Source organism: Centropristis striata, chromosome 10, assembly GCF_030273125.1.
Source record: "Centropristis striata isolate RG_2023a ecotype Rhode Island chromosome 10, C.striata_1.0, whole genome shotgun sequence".
Classification (NCBI taxonomy): domain Eukaryota; kingdom Metazoa; phylum Chordata; class Actinopteri; order Perciformes; family Serranidae; genus Centropristis; species Centropristis striata.
In genome coordinates, this window is record NC_081526.1 from 1128469 (window position 1) to 1155344 (window position 26876).

The window sequence follows — 26876 nt, forward strand, 5'->3', positions numbered from 1 at the left end:
TTTTTTTTGCACACAAGCATTTTGAGACAGTAATCCATGTTTTTATTACCTCTCGGCTTTAAAATTAATCTTAAAACCCACTTTTATTCACTGGTTTTTACCCAGCATGAGACTTGCTCTGTTTCAGTTGGTTTTACTTGTTCTCTGTTTTTATCGTTGGTCTGTCCTGACATGTGCAGCACTTTGTATCAGCTGTGGCTGTTTTAAAGGGAAAGATAAATAAAGTTGATTTGATTTGGTGGATTTGAAAACAGTACAGAAAAGCTTCAGTTCTCCCACATGAACTTCAACAGAACTGATTGATGGCAAAGTAAAGTGGTAGGAAAACTATTCTTGAATATAAAAAAATAATAAAACATTTAATATTATATATTTGGGGTATCTAAAATACTCGGATACTTCTCCAAACTTGGTTACCGACCTCCATCTACTGTAGCTAATAACTGACTCTGGGTCAGTACCTCATATAGCCTCATATTCCTTTAAAACTTTATTCTTGTTAAGTGCTTTTCTCTCTTCTTTCACTTATAATAAAATATAGTAAGCAATCCATGCAGAACTCAGGCTTAAGTCGGCTTCAGTACGTGTGTGTGTGTGTGTGCGTGTGTGTGTGTGTGTGTGTGGATTTACTGTTTATGTGTAATTACAATAAGCATTATGGTCGCGGCAAGTTTGAGGATTGTGTGTCTTGATAAATCCAGTAAGAATGTAAACCTGCAGGGTCTCGGTCCCCGCAACCAACATACAGCAGAACAGCTGCTCACACACACACACACACACACACACACACACGTACACACACACACCCTGAAACTGGACGGACAGACATCCGTTTGCTGTTTTAGGATCAAATTAGGGTTGCAGGAATTTCACACTGATGGTGGATAGGAGCGTTTCACCTGCTGCAGTCTGTTTAATGACAGATGAAAGGCGGACTAGAGATTAGATCTGGCTCAACATTCTCCGCGGCGAGGCCGAGCTGCTCACACACACACAGTAATCCTGCTGATGACGGACGCGTCCATTCACCTCTACGGCCTCCAGCACGCCACCGCCACTCACACACTCTCTGCCTGACAAAACATCTGATGACATCTGCGCCGATATGGATGATGAAATATCAAAACATGCTCACAGCAATATACACGGCTTCCTGTGAAATATGTGCTGCACACACGCACACACACACACACACACACACACACACACACACTAACACACTCACACACACACTCTCATAACAGGAGCTCACTCTCCGTCCCGTTCGCCCACGGGGAGTGTGTCTATGTTCCCAGTTTCATACAAAAAGGTTCTATGTTCCCCGCTCTGTTACTTTTTCCACCATTACTGCCAGACTCCATGGCAAATAGGCCTCTGTAGGCCTACGGGCTGTTTAACGTGCATATGCAAATAACCTAACCCTAACCCTAACCTTAAACCTAAACCTAAACCTAACCTTAAACCTAAAACCTGAAACCTAACACTAACCTAAACCCTAACCCTAACCCTAACCCTAACCCAACCCTAAACCTAACCCTAACCCTAAATCTAATTACTTAACCCTAACCTAAACCTAACCCTAAACCTAATTACTTAACCCTAACCCTAAACCTAATTACTTAACCCTAAACCTAACCCTAAACCTAATTACTTAACCCTAAACCTAAACCTAACCCTAAACCTAAACCTTATTACTTAGCCCTAAACCTAATCCTAAACCTAAACCTAATTACTTAGCCCTAAACCTAAACCTAATTACTTAGCCCTAAACCTAAACTTAAACCTAATTACTTAACCCTAAACCTAAACCTAACCCTAAACCTAAACCTTATTACTTAGCCCTAAACCTAAACCTAATCCTAAACCTAAACCTAATTACTTAGCCCTAAACCTAATCCTAACCTAATTACTTAACCCTAAACCTAACCCTAAACCTAAACCTTATTACTTAGCCCTAAACCTAAACCTAATCCTAAACCTAAACCTAATTACTTAACCCTAAACCTAACCCTAACCCTAATCCTTACCTAATTACTTAACCCTAAACCTAAACCTAACCCTAACCCTAATCTTAAAAGGAAAAAGCTTTTTCTGAAAAAGGGTCCTTTGCTCCCCAGTATTTATTGCTACAGGGGAACATGGGACCCTTTTTGGGGAAAAACGGGGAACATATGAACCTGTTTGGGAAAAACGAGGAACATGGGACCCTTTTTCTGGAAAAGTTCTCTAGTTCCATTTTCTGGAATAGGGTCCTATGTTCCCTGGTATGTATTGCTAATGGTAAATGGTAAATGGGGTGCTTTTATCCAAAGCGTTTTACACTACACACTATGCTCATTCACCCATTCACACACACACATTCATACTGGTGTTAGAGGCTACCAGGGCACACTGGTGCCACCTGCCACCATTGGGAATTCATTCACACACTGATGAACGCAGCTTTGGGAGCAATCTGGGGTTCAGTATCTTGCTCAAGGATACTTCGACATGTAGGCTGCCATGGTCGGGGATCGAACCAACAACCCTCCGATCAGAAGACGACCGATCTACCAACTGAGCCACAGCCGCCCCTCGCTACAGGGGAAAAACGGGGAACATAGGACCTTTTTTGGGAAAAACGGGGAACATAGGACGCTTTTTGGGAAAAACGGGGAACATAGGACGCTTTTTGGGAAAAACGGGGAACATAGGACCTTTTTTGGGAAAAAAGGGGAACATAGGACGCTTTTTGGGAAAAATGGGGAACATAGGACCTTTTTTGGGAAAAATGGGGAACATAGGACGCTTTTGGGGAAAAATGGGGAACATAGGACCCTTTTTGGGAAAAACGGGGAACATAGGACCTTTTTTGGGAAAACTGGGAACATAGGACCTTTTTTGGGAAAACTGGGAACATAGGACCTTTTTGGGGAAAAACTGGGAACATAGGACCTTTTTGGGAAAAATGGGGAACATAGGACGCTTTTGGGGAAAAACGGGGAACATAGGACGCTTTTTGGGAAAAATGGGGAACATAGGACCTTTTTTCTAAAATAGGGTAACAGAGTTCCTCGAGTGGGGAACATAGGACCCGGGGAACATAGGGATGCCCCGCCGCCCAAGCTAGACAGAACTCGTGTTCTTTTGAAGGCGCCACTAAAAAAACATCCTCGCTCTAGCAAACATTTCTGTCTACACACACACACACACACACACACACACACACACACACAGAGCGGAGTGAGATAATGACAGTCTAATACTGGAGTGTATTCTATTAAAGCCCTTAAACACACTCTGCTGTCTGTGTAAACAAAGACAACTGCTCTCATACACTCTCTGGCTTCCTCTCACACACAAACACACACACACACACACACACACACACACACACACACACACTGGTGGAACAGAGAGTAGGTAAACTGAAGATGCCGCTTCGAGTCAAAGAAAACAAAGCATGAAATATTCAGATGCTCGATCCAAACACCTGACTCTGGTCTCACAGCTACACTACAGAACACAAGGAGCTTACATTTATGTGCTTATTTCATTATTAGTATTATTATTATTATGTGCTTTTTTAATTATCTTATTATTATTGTGAAAAAACTTGTTTTTAGGATTGACAGTGTGAGCTTTTTCATGCTTTTCAACCTATTCAACTGTTGAATATGGTGAGTTTTTACCTAAAATATTGGCTCTAGTTGAGAATTTTAGTTGAACATAGAGTTGAATATAGTTTGAATGTTATTTATGGTTGTTGAATGTTGTTATAAGCATTTTTCTATCACCAAAACGTGCTCGTTTCAAGTATTGCTGGCTAAAGTTGGCCTTTTCACACCACAATTACTCAAAAATAAGTATATTTGGAGTTATTATTTCAAGCTATAATTGTTTTTTCTAGAGCCGAGATATATTTCTACTTATTTAAAGAATTCTTACAAAGAAAAATGCACTTACTGCACTTGTTTCAAGCATGTATTTGCTTGATTCTAGTGATTTATTTCTTATTTTCTGTCAGCTGGTTTGCACTGCAAAAACCTTCATAAGCTTGATGTTTTTTGCAGTGTGCTGACAGCCGGCATGTTTAATTACCGGATTAGTCACTCGTGGTCTTACCTGAAATTCATCTTGTTTGTTTATTCTAGAGAAACAAAAATGAGTATCCAAATATAGATGCTGACTGTGATGAAACAACAGATTTGGGTCCACGGTTCAGACATCTGTTTCTTTCTGTTGTATCTGGCCGTAGAGCTGTAAATATGTTTTCATCTTTCTCCCTATCTGTCTCCACGGCGACCAAAGCCGCATGCACTCATCTATCTGTTAACACGGAGGGCCTGGAGAGCGAGCTGCGCGCTGGGGCCCCCGACGGCTGCACGCGGGGGGCTGTGGGGGCCTGTTGGTGCAGCTGTCCCACTCCACGGTAACATAAGACCTTATTAGAGTCCATTAGACCTCTCTGAAACTAATAAGAGATTGTCAAATACATCCAAACATTCACACAATTCACAGGCAGACAGGAAGTGAAAGGAGGCGGTCTGGAGGGGGACGGGGTCGGCCATTTGTCTCAGTAATGTCACATTCTTGGAGCTGCTGCTTTGGGGGACCAAAGTGGTGGATCTTGTATAAAATGTCTTGAGAAAGTAGTTTATTGTCCCTTTAATTTATTTATATATGTCGGATAAAGATCTAATAGCATGCAACTATGAGAAACTTCAAATTAAGAGCTTTTCTCATTACTTTTAAGGTCTTTTCAAGTAAAAAATAAGTCTCAACCCATATATTTCTCCTGCTAATTGTGGTTTGGTTTTATATGTTTTTACACATTATTGGAGCTGCTACTTTTGTCCTTTCAAATATGGAGACTACATTGGTGGATCTTGTAGAAAATGTTACAACAAGGTAGTTTATTTCGGTTAAAAATGTTGAAATAGCATGCAACTATATGAGACACTTCAAATTAACAGCTATTCTAATGACTTTTAAGGCCTTTTCAAGGAAAAAATAAGTCTCAACACATTTGTATCTCCTGCTAATTGTGGTTTGGTTTTATTTGTACCTTTTATACGCTATTCTCATGACTTTAAAGGTCTTTTAAAGGTAGAAATAAGTCCAATGTATGTCTCAACCCATTTATTTCTCCTGCTAATTGTGGTTTGGTTTTATATGTTTTTTTTGGAGCTGCTACTTTTGTCCTTTCAAATATGGAGACTAAATTGGTGGATCTTGCAGAAAATGTTTCAACAAGGTAGTTTATTTAGGATCAAAATGTTGAAATAGCATTAGACACTTCCAATTATCCAATTACTTACCAATTATTCTCATGACTTTAAAGGTTTTCAACAACCTCTTTTCAAGGAAAAAATAAGTCTCAACCTATTTGTTTCTCCTGCTAATTGTGGTTTGGTTATTTTTTTTAACTTTTATACGCTCTTCTCATGACTTTAAAGGTCTTTTAAAGGTAAAAATGAGTCCAATATATGTCTCAACCCATTTATTTATTTCTCCTGCTAATTGTGGTTTGGTTTAATATGTTTTTACACATTCTTGGAGCTGCTACTTTTGTCCTTTCAAATATGGAGACTAAATTGGTGGATCTTGTAGAGAATGTTTCAACAAGGTAGTTTATTTCAGTTAAAAATGTTGAAATAGCATTAGACACTTCCAATTATCCAATTACTTACCAATTATTCTCATGACTTTTAAGGTTTTCAACAACCTCTTTTCAAGGAAAAATAAGTCTAAACCGATTTATTTCCCCTGCTAATTGTGGTTTGGTTTTATTTTTACCTTTTACATGCTATTCTTATTACTTTTAAGGTCTTTAAAAGGTCAAAATAAGTCCAATGTATGTCTCAACCCATTTATTTCTCCTGCTAATTGTGGTTTGGTTTTATTTGTACCTTTTATATGCTATTCTCATGACTTTTAAGGTCTTTTAAAGGTAAAAATAAGTCCAATGTATGTCAAAACCATTTGTATCTCCTGCTAATTGTGGTTTGGTTTTATTTGTACCTTTTATATGCTATTCTCATGACTTTTAAGGTCTTTTAAAGGTAAAAAAATAAGTCCAATGTATGTCAAAACCATTTGTATCTCCTGCTAATTGTGGTTTGGTTTTATTTTTACCTTTTATACTATTCTCATTACTTTTAAGGTCTTTTCAAGGTAAAAACAAGTCCAATGTATGTCTCAACCCATTTATTTCTCCTGTTAATTGTGGTTTGGTTGTATTTTTACCTTTTACATGCTATTCTTATTACTTTTAAGGTTGTTTAAAGGTAAAAATAAGTCTAATGTATGTCTCAACCCATTTATTTTTCCTGTTAATTAAGGTTTGGTTTTATTTTTACCTTTTATTAGGCTATTCTCATGACATTTAAGTTCTTTTAAAAGGTAAAAAATAAGTCCAATGTATGTCAAAACCATTTATTTCTCCTGCTAATTGTGGTTTGGTTTTATTTTTTACCTTTTACATGCTATTCTCATGACTTTTAAAGTCTTTTAAAGGTAAAAATAAGTCTAATGTATGTCTCAACCCATTTATATCTCCCGCTAATTGTGGCTTGGTTTTATTTTTACCTTTTATTAGGCTATTCTCATGACTTTTAAGGTCTTTTACAGGTAAAAATAAGTCTAATGTATGTCTCAACCCATTTATTTATCCCGCTAATTGTTGTATTTTTTGCCTCTAATTTTACATTTACCCCAATCTGTTGACATGTTTGCTCATACAAGCTTGTTATCTGACTGTTGGACAGAGTTTTTCCTCCATCTGGACAGTTAGACCTGCTGCTCTGCCGTCCACGGAGCCAGAAAAAGAGCTCCTCTTGGCCCTGACAGCGGGGCCCTGACCTGGGCGGCTGCCTCTGATCTTTAATTAACACGGGCAGGACTCTGGAGAGCAGCGAGCTGATGAACACGCAGCTACAATAACTACTAGGAGGCTGAGAGAGGAAGACACACGGCTTCTTCTTCAAACTTACAACACGGTTTTTAACTCGAGTCATTGTGGAAGAGCTGAGTCTGTTCTTAAACACAGAGAGGAGCACATCACACTGATGAAAAATAAGAAATAAATAACTAGAATGAAGCAAATACATGCTTGAAACGAGTCAAATTACCTGCCAGTAAGTAAGTAAATGTTTCTTTGTAAGAATTAAGTAAGTTAAATGATCTAGAAACTGGAAAAACCAATGATATCTTGAAATAAATCAAAAAATACTTATTTTTAGCAATTGTGGCTTGAAAAGCCAGACTGTAGTAACATTAAAACAAGCCAGAAATACTTGAAACTAGCATGTTTTTTTCTCATTTCAGTATCCGTGGGTAGATACTGGTGGTAGAAAATACTTTTGAAATAACATTTAACCCTCTGGAGTCTCCAAAAGCACCAAAGCAGCATGGAGCCCAACTGTCAATTTACCTCTAAAGTTAAAACAAAAAAAGAAGATTCAAAATCACATTTTATGTTGGACTAAAGGACTAAAAAAAAGACACAAAATGACTAAAAGAAAGACACAAAAAGACCAAAAAAGGACACAAAATAACAAAAAAAGACACAAAAAAGACACAAAAAGACATAAATGATCAAAAATGGTGTCTTTTTTGATCATTTGTATCAAAATGACTTACAAATACATGAAAAGGATTCAAAAATGGACAAAATAGCCCTATAAGACTCCATAAAGTTAAACTTGCAACTAAAACTTTCAAATGGAGCCAATATTTGAGGTAAAAACTCACCATATTCAACAGTTGAATAGATTGAAAAGCATGAAAAAGCTCACAATGTCAATCCTAAAAACAAGTCTTTACACAATAAGATCATTACATAAGCACATAAATCTATGGTCAGTAGGTAAATTATACTCAAAATAAGATAATTATGATACTATAGCTAGATAGAAGAAGAAAATACTTGGTGAGCTTGATGTTTTTTGCAGTGCAGAACAATACGGACCACAGAAACCAAACACAACAAAGAGAAGGTGGAGACCTGCAGCTGCTGTCTCAGCAGTTTTCTCTCTTTGGCTTAGACAAAAAATATACAGAAACAAGAAGTAAACAAGAACCTCTTCTGTTGTTATTTTACACTATATACTGCATTTTTTATCTTTATCATATGCTTTTAGATATAACATTAATTTCATGAATAAAATAGAATAGAATAGCCTTTATTGTCATTGTACATACACAACAAAATTAGAGTGCAACTCCTGTTGGTGCATAAAACTAATTAAGAACAACAACACACAAACACTTAAGGATAATAAGGTATAATAGAGGTATAAAAGGTATAAAATATCACAACAAGAATAAACAACTGAATGGCAAAAAAAATATTGAATATAGAATAAATAACTATGTATGTAAAGGAGGTGAATGAGGAGGAGTGGTAGCATGTAGAGGTAGTTATTAGATAATATGAAATATAAATATATTGCACTATAATAACTATTGCACTTAGACGGTAAATAACAGGACGCAGCAGATATAGAAAATGGATGAAGGTTATGTGTGGGTCTAATTTTTTTTGATTTTTGATTTTTTCCATTAACCAGCATGGCTACAACTTAATTTAGATAAAAACTCACCATATTCAACAGTTGAATAGCTTGAAAAGCATGAAAAAAACTCATGTCAATCCTAAAAACAAGTCTTTACACAAGACTGAAATCCAGGTGAAGAGCTTATTCACCCTCTTTTTGGTCATTTTGTTGTCTTTTCTAGTTATTTTGTGGGTTTTTTTGGTCAATTTGCGTCTTTTTTTTCGTTATTTTGTTTCTTTTTTTGGTCATTTTGTGTCTTTTTTAGTCATTTTGTGTCTTTTTGTCTTTTTTAGTCATTTTGTGTTTTTTTTTTGGTCATTTTGTGTCTTTTTTTTGTCATTTTGTGTCTTTTTTAGTTATTTTGTTTCTTTTTTTGGTCATTTTGTTGTCTTTTTTAGTTATTTTGTGTCTTTTTTTGGTCATTTTTGTGTCTTTTTTTGGTCATTTTGTGTCTTTTTTTGGTCATTTTGTGTCTTTTTTTAGTCATTTTGTGTCTAAAATTGCATGAGTATTTATGGTGGTGATAGCTGAAGGAAAGAAGCTATCTCTCAGTCTGTTTGTCCGTGTTTTATGTGAAGGTTTTCCTGGTTGTGCTGCTGTAGGAGCTGCTGTACAGATGTAAAACATTCTGCAGAGACTCTGATTAAGTTCTGCAGCTGTAATTGATGAAAGCTGCAACATGGGCCACAGAAGCCACACACAGGAAATTTAATTTAGCAAAGTTATCTACTTGTGTTATGCATGTGTGCATACATGAAACTCTTTATTAGGAAAATGTCCAAATGGAGAAGAAGAAAAAGCAAATGTACTGTATGGAAGTTAAAAGGAGAGTTGAGTTTTAGTTGTTTTGAAGTGGTTGTATGAGGTTTTTATCCTTCATCAGTGTTTTATCTGCAGCAGGTGATTGATGGTTTCCAGTCTGGAGAATAAACAGGATTACAGACACAGAAGAAGAAAAGTAGCCCGTCGACTGTTTAGTTAGTTATTGTGAGACTTTGGTGTTTTAAAGGTTTTAGTTCAGAGTCACAGAAATAACAGGAGGAAACTAAACAATAGAGCCAGCGGGAGAATAGGAACAAAAGCTGTTTTGTGAAGTAAAATTACAGATTTTTTTGCTCTCTGATGACTTTGGCAAAAGCATAGAACACAATAAAGCGTAAACTTTAACTGGGAGGTTATACATTTTCTTAGGAGGGCATTTTTTTACTTATCATCTACTGTAGATAATACACAGACTATGGATAAACATCTCATACAAATCCATCTCAATGAATCCGTTCTACCCCTTTAATAACTCTTTACACTGTGAATTATAGTCACAATACAGGCCAAAAGTTATGAAGCAACTTAAATGTTCAAAGTCTAAGCAATAAAAACCCAAAGACCTAATAATTAGAGTCAAATGGGCTCTAAATGACTCTTTAGATAATAATCATGTTTATTTTGTTGCAAAGTATAGCAATGAAACTATGATCTTTTTTTGTACAGATTTAATCTTTCTTCCAGACTTGTGTCCCGTAGTGTTTGTAACCTGACTGAGTGGGTATGTGCTGAGATGAAAGGCTCTCTGTGACTGTTAACCTTTGACCCCTGTGCTTGCTTGATCCCAGAGGAGGTATAAACATGACTCTGGGGAATAACGTGCTAAATGTTTAAGTAGTTGAGGTGAAATAAAGTGAAATGAAGAGGAACAAGGAGAATTAGGATCAATAAACAAGTCATTTCTGCTCATAAAGCCTCAGGTAATAACTGCAGCTCTGCAGCACCAGAAAGGGAAAAAAAAGATTTTTTCCATTAACTAGCTGGCTACAACTTAATTTAGATAAAAACTCACCATATTCAACAGTTGAATAGCTTGAAAAGCATGAAAAAACTCACAATGTCAATCCTAAAAACAAGTCTTTACACAAGACTGAAATCCCTGTGAAGAGGTTATTCACCCTCTTTTTGGTCATTTTGTGTCTTTTTTAGTTAATTTGTGTCTTTTTTTGGTCATTTTGTGTCTTTTTTTGTCTTTTTTTTGTCATTTTGTGTCTTTTTTAGTTATTTTGTTTCTTTTTTTGGTCATTTTGTAGTCTTTTTTAATTATTTTGTGTCTTTTTTTGGTTATTTTGTGTCTTTTTTGTAATTTTTTTAGTCATTTTGTGGGTTTTTTTGGCCATTTTGTGTCTTTTTTTGGTCATTTTGTGTCTTTTTTAGTTATTTTGTTTCATTTTTTGGTCATTTTGTTGTCTTTTTTAGTTATTTTGTTTCTTTTTTAGTCATTTTGTGTCTTTTTTTGGTCATTTTGTGTCTTTTTTTTAGTCATTTTGTGTCTTTTTTTGGTCATTTTGTGTTTTTTTGTCTTTTTTTAGTCATTTTGTGTCTTTTTTGGTCATATTGTGTCTTTTTTGGCTTTTTTTTTGGCTTTTGCAGCCACGTTGAAGGCGACAACAGCCTCTGGGTGAGCCGGAGGATCTCCAGACTCCAACATCTACCCACTCATGACTCCACCAACACCCACAACCATCACCGCAAATATCCCATTATTCACCATCCACCCGGCCCGCTCCTTTCTTCTGCTGCATCAGACCCATCCTGCTGCTCTGCTTAACATCTTCCCAGAGCTGATGATGTGTCACCCAGCAGATGACTGGTGAACCAGTGCTGGAGCTGGAGAACACATCACACAGCCGGGTTCCTCTCTGCAGACGCTCTGTGGGCTCTCTGGGTTCCTTTTGAAGGTATTCCACTCACACACCAACACAGAGGTTCTGGCTTCAGATATTAAAGGTTCTGGACTGACAGATATGAAGTGTGACAGTCTTCAAATCAAACACTTGGTGGACTTTGTGTTGTGTAACACAGGATTTAACCCTGAAGAAGCCATGTGGACGTGTAACAAACACTTTAAATCTTCTAGAGCAGGGGTCTGAACTCAAATTACCTGGGGCCGCTGGAGGCAGTATCAAAATGACCAAAATTACTTTAAAAAAAGACACAAAATTACAAAAAAAAGACACAAAATTGCTAAAAAAGACACAAAAAGACAGAAGAAAACTAAATTACTTCAAAAAGAAAAACAAAAAGGGACACAAAATGACTGAAAAAACACTAAATTACTTAAAAAAGACACAAAATGACACAAAAATACACAAAATTACAGAAAATGACACAAAATTACAAAAAAAGACACAAAAAGACAGAAGAAAACTAAATTACTTCAAAAAGAAAAACAAAAAGGGACACAAAATGACTGAAAAAACACTAAATTACTTAAAAAAGACACAAAATGACCCAAAAAAACCTACATTTCTTTAAAAAAAGACACAAAATGACCAAAAAAAAAGACACAAAATTACTAAAAAAAAGACACAAAATGACTGAAAAAACACTAAATTACTTAAAAAAGACACAAAATGACACAAAAATACACAAAATTACAAAAAAAGACACAAAATTACAAAAAAAGAAACAAAATTACAGAAAATGACACAAAATTACAAAAAAAGACACAAAAAGACAGAAGAAAACTAAATTACTTCAAAAAGAAAAACAAAAAGGGACACAAAATGACTGAAAAAACACTAAATTACTTAAAAAAGACACAAAATGACCCAAAAAAACCTAAATTTCTTTAAAAAAAGACACAAAATGACCAAAAAAAAGACACAAAATTACTAAAAAAAAGACACAAAATGACTGAAAAAACACTAAATTACTTAAAAAAGACACAAAATGACACAAAAATACACAAAATTACAAAAGAAAACAAAGACAATAAAAGCCCTCGGCTTCACCAGAACAACGATGGTAATGAAGAGAGACGCAGTGTGTTGTGTGTTTCAAAATATTAGTTTCTGACAATATGAAGCCAAACGAGTTAAGACGCCACTTGGAGAGTTCACATCCCAAACACAAAGACACAAAGACACAAAGAGAAGCTCATTGATTTCTTCAGACAAAAACTAGTCAACTGTCGTGCACAACAGAGTTGCTTTACAAAAGCAGCTTCTGTCCCTGAAAATGCTCAACTCACCTCCTATAAAGTAGCTACAGAGTTGCTCAGAGTAAAAAGCTGCACACAAGACCGTAGGAAGTCGACAATACTGTCGCTAGGCGCATTTATAACATATCAAAAGACAAACAGGAGCGAGTCCCGTGTGACTTTTTATGATTCACTCTAAAGGTGACTTGTTCCTATTTCAATTTTTATAATAACATGTCACAAACTGAAGTTGTGGTTCTGTATTAATTACAGACAAAGTTGGGCTGGGGGGGCCCTTGATATTTTTTTTTATCTAAATGGTAAATGGATCTGCACTTATGTAGCGTTTTTCTAGTCGCTTTGCAACCACTCAAAGCTCTTTAAACTACAGACTGACTCATTCACCCATTCACACACATTCATCCTGGTGGCAGAGGCTACCCTAAACGCTGCCACCTGCCACCATTGGGAATTCATTCACACACCGATGAACGCAGCATCAAGAGCACCGGAAAAACCAATGAAGTCTTAAAATAAATCCAAAAATACTTATTTCGAGCAATGACGTCTTGAAAAGCCAAACTGTAGTAACATTAAAATAAGCAGTAATACTTGAAACTAGCATGTTTTTTTTCCTCATTTCAGTATCTGTGGGTAGATACTGGTGGTAGAAAATGCTTTTGAAATATCATTTAACCCTCTGGAGTTTCCAAAAGTGCCAAAGCAGCATGGAGCCCTACTGTAAATTTACCTCTAAAGTTAAAACAAAAAAATTCAAAATCACATTTTATGTTGGACTAAAGGACTAAATAAGACACAAAATTACTAAAAAAAGACACAAAATTACTAAAAAAATACACAAAATTACAGAAAAAAACTAAATTACTTAAAAAAGACACAAAATTACTAAAAAAATACACAAAATTACAGAAAAAAACTAAATTACTTAAAAAAGACAAACAAAAAAAGACACAAAATGACTGAAAAAAGACTAAATTACTTAAAAAAAAGACACAAAATTACACAAAAAATACACAAAATTACTAAAAAAAAAACTAAAACAATAAAATATAATGATGCATATCTGGCCCTCGGCTTCACCAGAACAACGATGGTAATGAAGAGAGACGCAGTGTGTTGTGTGTCTCTAAATATTACTTCAACATGTTGGCTGCCAAACCACCAACCCTCCGATCACAGGATGAACACTCTACCAACTGAACCACAGCTGCCCTGCATCTGGGCCCAAAATCTAACAAAAGGTGGTGCCCCGGTGAAGAAGTTTGGGACCCAACTGGGTTCAAACCAAGCAGAGAAACATGAATAACGTGGTAACAGCTCTTACTTTGGCAGGTGTTGCTCCGCTCCTCGTATCCCGGGTTACAGAGACACTTCCCTATGGGGACCAGCCACTCCCCCTCCGTGCTGCAGTACATTCTGGGAGGCTCCTCCTCCTTGGAGTGATTGACACATGAGCCCTTCACCTCCACCAGCGACTGGGAGTCCATGGGCACCGTGTCGGGGAAGGAGGCCAGGTTCCTGACGGTGCGGGGACACTTCTTGAAATAAACCCTGACGGAGACCAAAGCCACGCAGGCGCCCACGTCCTGGAAGGCCAGGTAGAAGCCCTTCCTGCTCATGGGCCCCACCTCCCGCACCTCCGTGTTCAGCTTCAGGATCCGGTCCCCCAGGTCCATCTGGGTGAAGCTCTCGTCGGCGGCGATGGTGTCGATCTTGGTGAACTGGTGCTCCCTGAAGTGGCTGCCCTGGTCGTCGTCCGTCTCCAGGTAGAGCAGGTTGAAGGTCTCCTTGCAGGTTCCCAGCACCAGCGGGATGGAGTTACAGTCCCTCAGGGTGAACTTCAGCTCCACGTAGACCTTCTGGGCCGACTGGCGGGGGATCCAGTTGGTGCGGAGCCAGTTGTTCTGGCTGTACTCCATCACGTTGCAGACCTGGAAGGTCCTGATGGGGGTGTAGTGCTCGTCCACGCCGCTGATCTCCTCCCACTGGAAAATAAAAAAAAAAGATGGAGAGAAGGAAGAAGGGACAGAAGGAGACGGAGGAGGAGGAGGAGGAACAACAAACAAGAGAGATCACATGCAAGAGAAAAAAGTGGGCGAATTTAAGGTAAAAAGAGGGAGGAAGGGGTTTTGAGTTGGGGAGGGGGAACCAGTGAAACCAAGAGAAGAAAAAGGAGCAAGGAAAGAGGGAGTTTGGAGCCAGAAAAGGAGGAAGAAAGAGGAAAGGAGGGGTTGATAGCAGAGAAAAAATAAGTTATCTCCACCCTGTAAGCATTTACACATGAATTATTTAGATTCACATTCACTCTTGCTGAATACTAAGCATCTAATAAACACTTAAGGGTGAAAAATCACACTACCAGATCTCGTGTAAATTACTCAGATTAATTAAAAGCAAACTTGCTGCCTTAGCCAAATTTTCTCGACGTTTTTTTTTACATCTCAGAGAGAGAAAAAGTGTGATTTATCACCTAAATCCTGACTAACTAACTTTGCACAAGGCTGCTTAATGGCTGTTAAATATTAGCAGAGATCTGATAGTGTTTTTTTCCACCCTTTTTTGTTTTACTAACATGTTGTTTTTCTCTACAAGTGAGGACTTTCAAGCTGCAAGTCTGGGGTTATTTGCATCACAGTTACTACTGCTACTAACAGGAAACGTGCTGAATCCACTAGGAAACAAAAGAAAGCTACCAAGTAAAGACAGATGTGAGTGTATACCAGGAACGTTCGTGTCTATCTTACATTTTCCCTCCACTGGGAGAAAGCAATGAGAGGAGAGGAGAAAAAGAAAGCGGGGTCATTCCTTTTGAATTCAACACAGCGGGAAGACTCATTGATCATTCGCTGTCCAGGCAAATCAACAGAAACCGCAGCGATGATGAATGGGCAAACACCTGAAACACTCAGTCAGTTACAGACAGCAGCAGAACCAACCGCCGCATGAGGAAATGGGAAATGCTTTATATACGGTGGGTTGTTTTTGTTTTGGGGTGAAAATTCAGAATGGATGTAAATGCCTGAATGGCTCGTTCAGACAGAATGAACAGAGGAGGATAAAAACGCTCTCTTGGAAACTGAGTTATCGCTGCTTTCACACAAGCATTAATGGAAACATAAACCCACACACACACATACATTACATCAAGTCAAGTGTTTAACTCTAAGGAGTCTTTCTGGGTTATTTAGTCCATTTCTGATTCCTTTTTATCCTGCCTGTATACACCACTTAAACATGTTTATTCATTCATTTTGTGTGTTTTGTGTCTTTTTTTGGTCATTTTGTGTCTTTTTTAAGTCATTTTGAGTCTTTTTTTTTGGTCATTTTGTGTCTTCTTGTGTCTTTTTTAGTCCTTTTGTGACTTTTTTTGTCATTTTGTGTCTTTTTTTTGGTAATTTTGTGTCTGTTTTAGTCATTTTGTGTCTTTTTTAGTCATTTTGTGCCTTTTTTTGTCATTTTGTGTCATTTTTTAGGAATTTTGTGTCTTTTTTAGTCATTTTGTGACTTTTTTAGTCATTTTGTGTCTTTTTTAGGAATTGTGTGTCTTTTTTTTAGGAATTTTGTCTTTTTTAGTCATTTTGTGTCTTTTTGTCATTTTGTGTCTTTATGTGTCTTTAAGTGCCTTTTTTTTTAGTCATTTGGTGTCTTTTTTCATTTAGTGTCTTTTTCAGTCATTTTGTGTCTTTATGTGTCTTTAGGTGCCTTTTTTTGGTCATTTTGTGTCTTTTTTTAGTCATTTTGTGTCTTTTTTTCGTCATGTTGTGTTTTTTTCAATCTTTTTGTGTCTTTTTTAGCCATTTTGTGTCTTTTTGTGTCTGTCCAGGCAAATCAACACTGAATCAGATGAATGGGCATTAGAACCAACTGTGAATGTGTAAATGGATGCTTTTTATATGTTGTGTTTTTTTGCTTTCGGGTGAAAATTCAGAATGGATGTATGTGTCTGAATGGCTCGTTCAGACAGAGAATGAACAGAGGAGGATAAAAACGCTCTCTGGGTAAGTGGAAACTGAATTATCGCTGCTTTCACACAAGCATTAATGGAAACATAAACCCACACACACACACACACACACATTCACATAAGACTCCTGTGAAGTGTTTAAAGTCTCGTAGCAGCAGACACAGCAGGTGCTTTCAGCCTGAACACAGAAATTAATGACGAGCTCAGAGACTCCAGGTTCTCTATTACACTTTATTCTCTCAGTGAGTGTGTGTGTGTGTGTGTGTGTGTGTGTGTGTGTGTGTGTGTGTGTGTATACTTCATACATACTGAGAGTTCAGACTTTGTTTTAAGGTTAAGGTTACATTAGGTTTATGTTCGGGTTAGGGGCCCGGGAATAAGGTTATTATAGTTAACAAAAACTAACTAAATAATGAAAACTAGAATTGAAAAACACATTTTTGTTAACTGAAATAAAAATAAAATGAGAGTTTAAAAAAAACTGTATTGTGTGGTTACAAAACTAACTAAAATTATAGTGAAAATGTCCTTCGTTTTCATCTTTGTCAACTTTTTTCATACATAATGAAGATGGATCAGACAAAGGAAATAAAGGCAAAATTTACTGTGACCTCTTTTAATCTCCCACCCAACAAATACCCCATTACAAAACACTACAACTAATAAAAACTAAACTAAAACTAAAGCATTTCAAAAATAAAAAAAAATAAACTAAAACTAGCAAACTCACTCTAAAAACTCATTAAAACTAACTGGATTTGAAAACAAAAATTCACAACAAAATTCAAACTTAAACTAATGAAAAAGAATGTGTGTGTGTGTGTGTGTGTGTGTGTGTGTGTGTGTTCTTGTACTTCCTACATAGTGAGGACCAGAACACGTTTTTAACCAACAGAGTGAGGACATTTTTGCAAAGTGAGGACATTTCAGCCAGTCCTCACTTCTTTAAAGTTTTTTTTTGAGATTTCAGACTTTGTTTTAAGGGTTAAAGGTTACATGATAATGATAATTAATTGAAACTAAAACTAATAAAAACTAAACTAAAACTAAAGCAAACTCACTCTAAAAACTAATTTAAACTAACTGAATTTGAAAAGAAAAAATCACAACAAAATGAAAACTAAAACCAATGATGGCCCTCACAAAGATAGAAGTACAAGAATGTGTGTGTGTGTGTGTGTGTGCATGTTCTTGTTCTTCCTACATAGTGAGGACCAGAACACATTTTTATAACCAACAAAGTGAGGACATTTTGGCCCGTCCTCACTTCTTTAAAGGCTTTTTTGAGATTTCAGACTTTGTTTTAAGGGTTAAAACTAAATTAATCTGAAAACAAAAAATTACAACGAAATTAAAACTAAAACCAATGAAGGCCCTCACAAAGACAGAAGTACAAGAATGTGTGTGTGTGTGTGTGTAGCATATCTATGAGTGTGTGTGTGTTGGAGGAGCTCTCAGGCTGAAGGATGGCCTCTTGCTTTTCATCTCCCAGTAAAGTTAATGAAACACCCGAGGGAGAAAGTAGAGAAAGTAGAGAAAGTAGAAGAGGCGGAGCTGAACTGGAGCAGAGATAAAGTGAGCCTCCATCAGTGTTTAGTCTCCTCCGTCATGCTTCCCTCTCCGTCACCTCATCCATCAGCTCTCTAACAATAACAGGCAACAGGCTAAATATAAATTAACATTTCACCTCACTTTCCTCTGCAGCTTGTTGTTAAATACGTGCAGAAATAATGACGTGATGACGAGGAGAACAGGTCGATGATGGAGGAAACAGGAGCTGACAGCATGATTAGTCTCTCTGATGACATCATGTTTGATAAGACAACAGATTAACATGAACAGAATGAAAAGAAAGCATCCTAATCTGCTTTATATGAAGATAAATACTTTCTGTCATCGTTAAACTATGTCAAGTGAAAGCAGCACAACTGGAAATATTTATATCTGTCTGTTGGTTTAAAATAATAGAACCTGCTAAAAACACTTAGTAAAGCAGAAAAAATGATTACAATTCTGTCCGAAAATACATTAAAATGCACTTTAAAAAAACAACAACTGTTGTTTTTACGATAAAAAACCAGCAGCTGTGGTTGCCAGAACTTTACCGTAATAAATATGGTGCAACTTTACGGTAATATTAAGGTAAAAAGATATTAGAACTGTTGATTTCATGTTTAAGATTGCCATTTTATTAATTTTTTTACTGTATAAATAAGTTTTTCCATCCCCATGATTAGTCACTCTGTTGACATCATGTTTGATAAGACAATGGATTAACATGAACAGAATGAAAAGAAAGCATCCTAATCTGCTTCAGCTTCATATGAAGATAAATACTTTCTGTCAGAGTTAAACAATGTCAAGTGAAAGCAGCACAACTGGGAATATATCAGTCTGTTGGTTAAAAATAATAGAACCTGCTAAAAACACTTAGTAAAGTAAAAAAAAGAAAAGTTGGGTGAACTCTAAATTTCAAGGCAACAAACACGAATAAAATTTTAAGTTGGACAATTAAACTAAATATTTTAAGTTTTGTTTTTGAGTTTGCTCAACTCTGAATTCAGATTTTTGTCAACTCAACTGTAAGTTGTACTAACTTATAATTTAACATTGTAATAACTTTTAATCCTTACTTCTGCTAACTTCTGCAATGTGCTGAATTGGCACGATTGTAACGCCGCTATGAAATGTCAGCTAATGTTGCGACCACAATTTTGAGTTAGCATTGATACGCTAATGGCTACTCTTGTAGCTGTAACAAGCAGCGCCATCAGTTAGACGCTAGCATCAGTTAACCGCTAGCGTCAGTTAGCCGCTAGCGTCAGTTAGCCGCTAGCGTCAGTTAGCCACTAGCATCAGTTTGCTGCTAGCATCAGTTAGCCGCTAGTTTTCGCTAATGATTGAATTTCACCGCTTTCCCGCATTTCCCAACAAAGAAATAAGAGTTATCAGAACTATTGTCCCTTGTTGTGAACCTGCTAAAAACTCTTTTTTTAGCAGAAAAATGATGGACATTCTGTCTAAAAATACATTAAAATGTGTCAGCGAACGTGTTTATACTTCAACCTTGTCAAATAAAATTAAAATGTGCATATAGATCCGTAGATAGTCTATTAAAACATGCATTTTGTTGCAGCTCTGTCTCCTAAAAAATGTAATGAATCCTCCAGAGTGACTCTGGTTTAAGGTGGTAAAATAAATCACAGTGTAAATGTGTTCAAACAGGTTTGTGGTTCAACTTTTAACTGGGTCGCAGACAATTACCCATAAAAACACCACCATTATCCACATCCAAACCAGTTTTATAAGGCAATTTTGGGATCTCTATAAACTCCTCATATGCATATTTTAGTGTCATTAGACAGATTAAGTTCTGAGACAAACACAGATGTCGCAGGATCTTTCTAAGATATGATTTCTGTGTTTACTATGAACTTTATGAATAAGACAGATGAATAAATCCAGCTGTGATCCTCCTGCAGCCTGAGAAGATCTAAATTAGGAACATGTAGTAAATCAGGAGCCTTAAAATCTACGATGCAGGCTGTGATTTCAAAGGATTATCATGTGAATCTTTTTCTAGGTTGAGTAATAGCCATAAATATTACATCAAAAGATGGATAAAGAATACTAAATCTGTAATATCGTGGCTCTATTTTACTTCTTATTTTCACTCTAACTTCAGGACGATCATCAGATTTTCTTTACTAGATTAAAAAGCAGAAAAAAGGCTTAATGTTGCACATATAATTTCATTATTGAGGATAAGTTTTAATGCATTTTAAAGCCTGTTTGTGACATTGTAGCCTGTTGCATGATTGATATTTTTATGGTGTTGTTTAGGCTCTTAAATTTGATCATGATTAGAGAAAGATCTTGGTCCTGGTTAGATGTTTAAAGAAAGAGTATTTTTGAGTTTCTTGACGTTTTTACATGTTGCTATTGTGTGGTAACCAAGCCACAGCTTGTCATTTTATTGTAGATTTTCTCAGAGAGGCATAGATGAACAAACAAACCTGTCCTCCAGAATTATATTTCATTTGTCTGGCCGGAGATGTTTTGGAAGGAAATGTAATTGTTGCCTGGATTATGTTCACTGACGTGTTTTTTTCTCTCTTTAGAGGAAGTAAAGTTCTACTGTGGTCTTTACAAAGTGCAAAGTTTTGGCTCTAGAGAAACTAAAGGGTTTCATATTGAGTTAGAGTCAGGAAGCCTTTGGTTAAGGTTAGGAAAAGATTGTGGTTTTGGACAAATATAGACACAAAAAACATCCTGTTCACTCATTCTTCAAGTTAGAATTCACTTCTTAAATGTCTAAACCAAGATCTTTCTCATGATCAAATTAAGAGCCTAAACTAAACCATAAAAATGTCAAACATGCAATAGGACAGGGGTCTCTAACTGGCGGCCCGCGGGCCAATTGTGGCCCTCGTGGCGATATTTTGTGGCCCCCACCTTGATATGAAAGTTTAATGTGAGTTTTATATGAATGGCACTTTACCGTGTTGTGAGTGTAAGGTCCCTTTAATTACTTTTTTTGGTAATTTTGTGTCTTTTTTGGTAATTTTGTGTCTTTTTTTAGTAATTTTGTCTCTAAAATAATTTTGTTTCTTTTTTAAATAATTTAGTTTTTTCTGTAATTTTTTATCTTTTTTGGTCATTTTGGATCCTTTTTAAATAATTTTGTGTCTTTTTTGGTAATTCTGTGTATTTTTTTTTATCATTTTGTGTCATTTTTAAATAATTTTGTGTTTTTTTATAAATAAGTAATTTGAGTTTGAGACCCCTGCAGAAGGGTAACAATGTCACAAAGATATATATGTGACTTTACAATTCATTAAAACATGTCCTCAATAATGACATTATTTGTGCAACATTACATTTATTTTCAAACTAGTTTGCATGCTTTTAATTTGATTTAACCCTCTGGAGTCACTCTGCATGACTTCTCCATGATTCATTGAGCCTCGATGTCTCCTTCCCTCTAAAGTTCTGCCTTTAAACTCCACGCTGGTTTGTGTTTGGTGATGATAGGGCAGGTAGGAGAGAAGATATTTAGTATAAAAATATGCTATAGAACTCCTCATTTTACCTCTTATATGTTATATTTGCAACCTGGTTTCACATTTGCAACATTTAAGGTAAAAAAAACTTAATTTTCTAAATCTGATGTTATGATTTTTTTGGTTTATTTTGTGTTCAAACTGCTGATTCAGTGAGTCAAAGTGAAGAAATCAGGTCACATAGGTGAGATTGTGCTGAAAACAATGACACCAACATGGCATGGTGAAGATTTTTTTTAATTGGTATAAACAGACAGAATGACTCCAAAAGGTTAAGAAGTGAATTCTAACTTGAAGAATGAGTGAACAGGATGTTTTTTGTGTCTATATTTGCCCAAAACCACAATCTTTTCCTAACCTTAACCAAAGGCTTCCTGAAGCTAACTCAACATGTAAAAACGTCATGAAAGTTAAATAAGAAAGTTGGAAAAATACTCTCTATAAATCAAATAAAAAGCATGCAAACTAGTTTGAAAATGAATGTAATGTTGCACAAATAATGTCATTATTGAGGACTTGTTTTAATGAATTGTAAAGTCACATATGTATCTTTGTGACATCGTTACTCTATTGCATGATTGACATTTTTCTAATTTAGTTTAGGCTCTTAAATTTGATCATGATTAGAGAAAGTTCTTGGTTTTAGACATTTAAGAAGTGAATTCTGACTTGAAGAATGAGTGAACAGGATGTTTTTTTGTATCTATATTTGCCCAAAACCACAATCTTTTCCTAACCTTAACCAAAGGCTTCCTGACTCTAATTCAATATGTAAAAACGTCATGAAAATTAAATAAGAAAGTTGGAAAAATACTCTCTATAAATCAAATAAAAAGCATGCAAACTAGTTTGAAAATAAATGTAATGTTGCACAAATAATGTCATGATTGAGGACATGTTTTAATGAATTTGTAAAGTCACATATATATCTATGTGACATTGTTACCCTACTGCAGGGGTCACAAACTCAAATTACTTATTTAAAAAAAGACACAAAATTATTTAAAAAAGACACAAAATGACAAAAAAATACACAAAATTACCAAAAAAGACACACGATTATTTGAAAAGGATACAAAATGACCAAAAAACACAAAAAATGACAGAAAAAAAACTAAATTATTTAAAAAAGAAACAAAATTACCAAAAAAGACACAAAATTATTTTAAAAAAGAGACAAAATGATTAACAAAGACACAAAATTACTAAAAAAAGACACAAAATTACCAAAAAAAGTAATTAAAGTCACATTAAACTTTCATATCAAGGTGGGGGCCACAAAATATCGTCACAAGGGCCACAATTGGCCCGCGGGCCGCCAGTTTGAGGCCCCTGTCCGATTGCATGATTGACATTTTTATGGTGTTGTTTAGGCTCTTAAATTTGATCATGACTAGAGAAAGATCTTGGTTTAGACATTTAAGAAGTGAATTCTGACTTGAAGAATGAGTGAACAGGATGTTTTTTGTGTCTATATTTGCCCAAAACCTCAATCTTTTCCTAACCTTAACCAAAGGCTTCCTGACTCTAACTCAATATGAAACCCTTTAGTTTCTCTAGTGCCAAAACTTTGCACTTTGTAAAGACCACAGTAGAACTTTACTTCCTCTAAAGAGAGAAAAAAACACGCCAGTGAACATAATCCAGGCAACAATTACATTTCCTTCCCAAACATCTCCGGCCAGACAAAGTAAATATAATTCTGGAGGACAGGTTTGTTTGTTCATCTATGCCTCTCTGAGAAAATCTACAATAAAATGACAAGCTGTGGCTTGGTTACCACACAATAGCAACATGTAAAAACGTCAAGAAATTCAATCAGAATGTTGGAAAAATACTCTTTCTTTAAATCAAATAAAAAGCATGAAAACTAAAACTAAAACTGGCTCTGTGTTTTCCTTCCGACCACTTTATGAGCTGTAATCTCAGGATGGAGCAGATTTAAGTTCAGACTCTAGATTACACCTCCACCAGCTTGTTGTTTCAGGGGATTCTCCACTTAGAGAGAAAATTACTGTTGCATTCCTTTCTGCCGCTTTTCATTTTCCCTTAAAATAAGCTACTCTTGCAAAACTGGTTTCTAACAGAACAAGTGGCCTGGAGGGTGGAGGGCTCAGTATGTGTGCATTAACATATATATGCCTCTATATATACCATATATATGCATATATATAGTATATATATCATGCACTATGTTCCACTTACTGTCTTGTGTATGTATGAACATGTTCTGTGTGTCTCTGCATGAATGTGTCGATATGCAAACTGCAAAAAAGTGTTTTTTGAAGCAACAAATCTATTTCTCCTATTGGACAAATAACAAACATTCCATTAGTAATGAGGGAAGTCGGCTGACTCAATGTCTTTAATTAAATTAAAGCAGATCTGGTGTTAATTACCATTTAAAATGCCCCTGTGAGTCAATCAGATGCAACAATAAATGGCCCAACAAACAGTTTAAAGTAAATAAAGCAGAAACAGAAGGTTTGCTGGTTAAATCAGGGTCACAGACGCTCAGATAATAATAATAAACCAGGACTTTTAGTTTGTGCATACAGATTTTTTTCACTGCAAAGAAGGTGTTTAGTCTAAAAACAAGATCAAACAGTAAATCTGAGGGAAATGATCTTGCTGCATGGACGGCATGTGTTTTATTGTGGGTCTGAACAAAAAAAACAACAGAAAGTCAGAAAAACAGGGAAAAAATGAGTTAGAAAAACTGAAAAAAAAATCTGAAAAACTGAAAAAAAAAAGTCAGAAAAACAGATAAAAATTGTCAGAAAAACAGAAAAAAATAGTCAGAAAAATATTTAAAAAATAGTCAGAAACACAGAGAAAAATAGTCAGAAAAACAGAAAAACAGAAAAAAAGTCAGAAAAACAGAAAAATAGTCAGAAAAACAGAAAAAAAGAAAAAAAGTCAGAAAAACAGAAAAACAGAAAAAAAAGTCAGAAAAAAGTCAGAAAAACAGAAAAAAATTGTCAGAAAAAAAGTCACAAAAACAGAAAAAAGTCAGAAAAACAGGGGAAAAAAGTCAGAAAAACAGAAAAAAAAATGTCAGAAAAACAGAAAAAAATTGTCAGAAAAACAGAAAAAAATGTCAGAAAAAAAGTCAGAAAAACAGAAAAAAATAGTCAGAAAAGCAAAATAGTCAGAAAAACATGAAAAAAATGTTCCTTAAAATAATAAATGAACTCTTAAAACCAGATAAAGTAAAGCTGCCAGCAGTGATGAACTGGCCCGAGCAGAGTGACCTGAAGATTCTTTGGTTCTTATCAAGATAAAAAAAAAACTTTAGATTTAGAAGTGTTAGATCATTTATCTGGTTTTAAGAGTTAATTTCCATGCAGCAAGATCATTTCCCTCAGATTTACTGTTTGATCTGGTTTTTAAACACCTTTGTTCCAGTGCTCTTACCGTCCTGTGTATGAACATGTCCTGTGTGTATGAATGTGCAGAATTCTGCGTTTCTGTCAGCAGATGTCTGCAAGAGCTGCAGGATTTATGTCTGATCCCTTTATGTGCTTTCATGTCCACCAATATGATGTAAACTGGGCTAAATCTAAAGCGACGGCGAGTGATTGCTCTCCAATTTTAAGCTGGCTGTCTTAAAACACACACACACACACACACACACACACACACACACACACACGGTTCAAAATCAAACCCAGGTGTGTGTATGCGTCTGCATGTATATATGCACGTTTCTGTGTGTCTGCATAGTTTTGACTTGAGCAGCTCTCTGCCAGAGTAAGTGAGACCTCCACTATGATGAGAGGATCCATATATATATATATATATATATATATATATATATATATATATATATAAAGTTTAAAAGTTTTTTTTTATCTTGGTAAGAACCAAATAATCATCAGGTCACTCTGCTCGGGCCAGTTCATCACTGCTGGCAGCTTTACTTTATCTGGTTTTAAGAGTTCATTTATTATTTGAAGGACAAGTTTTTTCTGTTTTTCTGACTATTTTTTCAGTTTTTCTGACTATTTTTTCTGTTTTTTGACTATTTTTTTCTGTTTTTTGACTATTTTTTTCTGTTTTTCTGACTATTTTTTCTGTTGTGCTGACTCTTTTTTCTGCTTTTCTGACTCTTTTTTTTCTGTTGTTCTGACTTTTTTTTCTGTTTTTCTGACATTTTTTTTTCTGTTTTCTGACTGTTTTTTCCCTTTATTTCTGACTATTTTTTTCTGTTTTTCTGCCAATTTTTTCTGTTTTTTTATATATATATTTTTCTGTTTATATATATATATATTACATGGAGAGATCCTCTTCCCCGTCCCCAAACATTACATCATGAGAATCAACAACCTTGAATCACATCCCCGGGTTGTTTTTTTTTGTTTTGTTTTTATAGCTCAGGCTTGTTTTCTGTCCTTCACTTAACAAGGACGAGGAGGAAGTGGAGAATTAAACAGACAATGTTTCAACTCCAGACTGTAGAAAAGAGGTGGACGTGGTCACCGTGACATCATCCGTTGGTGTTTGGACATTTTGAAGCCTCAAGTTTGGAGTTTGTTGCTGTTGCAATCGTCTCTTTTTTGGAGCCAGAAGTGACCATATTTGGTCGTGTTGCTACGCCTCTTTCCTGACTGACAGGTCGCTGTGGTCGTGATTTGTTTAATCACAAAGTTGCCACGCCCCCTAAAGCACACCCTGCCATGACGTCTATTTTACTCTAAACGGGAGCAAAATTTACAAAATGAACATCATGTGGTATTGCATTAACATTTTACATTTACACTTAGTCCTTTAGGGCAGTAGTTCTCAACCTTTTTGAGATCATCAAAAAAAAAAACAACCAAAATGACTAAAAAAAGACACAAAATGACTAATAAAAGGCACAAAATGACCAAAAAAAGACACAAAATGACTTGAAAAAGACACAAAATGACTTGAAAAAGACACAAAATGACCAAAAAAAATACACAAAATGACAACAAAAGACCAAAAAAAACCACAATGACCAAAAATGTTGTGTTCAAAATGATTTGGCGACCCCCAGAAATCATCTCGCGACCCCAATTGGGGTCCCGACCCCAAGGTTGAGAATAGCTGCTTTAGCAGACACTTTCATCCAAAACTACTTACAGGAAAAAAAGTGAAACAATGAAGGTCTAGTTGTCTTAGAGTACAAGTATTGTATTGAACAAAACTTGAAATTAATGATTTAGACCATAAAGTCAATAGGAAAATGTTTACTGAGGCAATAAATCAAGTTAAAAGTAGAGGCACTAACTCATAGATTTCTATACAATCAGACTTCTTTTTGCAACAAGTGGAGTCGCCCCCTGCTGGCCGTT

At 35.8% G+C, this 26876-nt stretch overlaps 1 protein-coding gene across 1 annotated transcript in view; it reads right to left on the reverse strand.

Moving 5' to 3' along the window:
- epha3 (eph receptor A3) overlaps nt 1–26876 on the reverse strand; it is a 217238-nt gene that overhangs the window by 155498 nt on the left and 34864 nt on the right. Inside the window, exon 3 of the mRNA XM_059342240.1 lies at nt 13853–14513. Within this exon, the coding sequence (XP_059198223.1) occupies nt 13853–14513 (661 nt within the window). The remainder of the gene's footprint in view (nt 1–13852; nt 14514–26876) is intronic.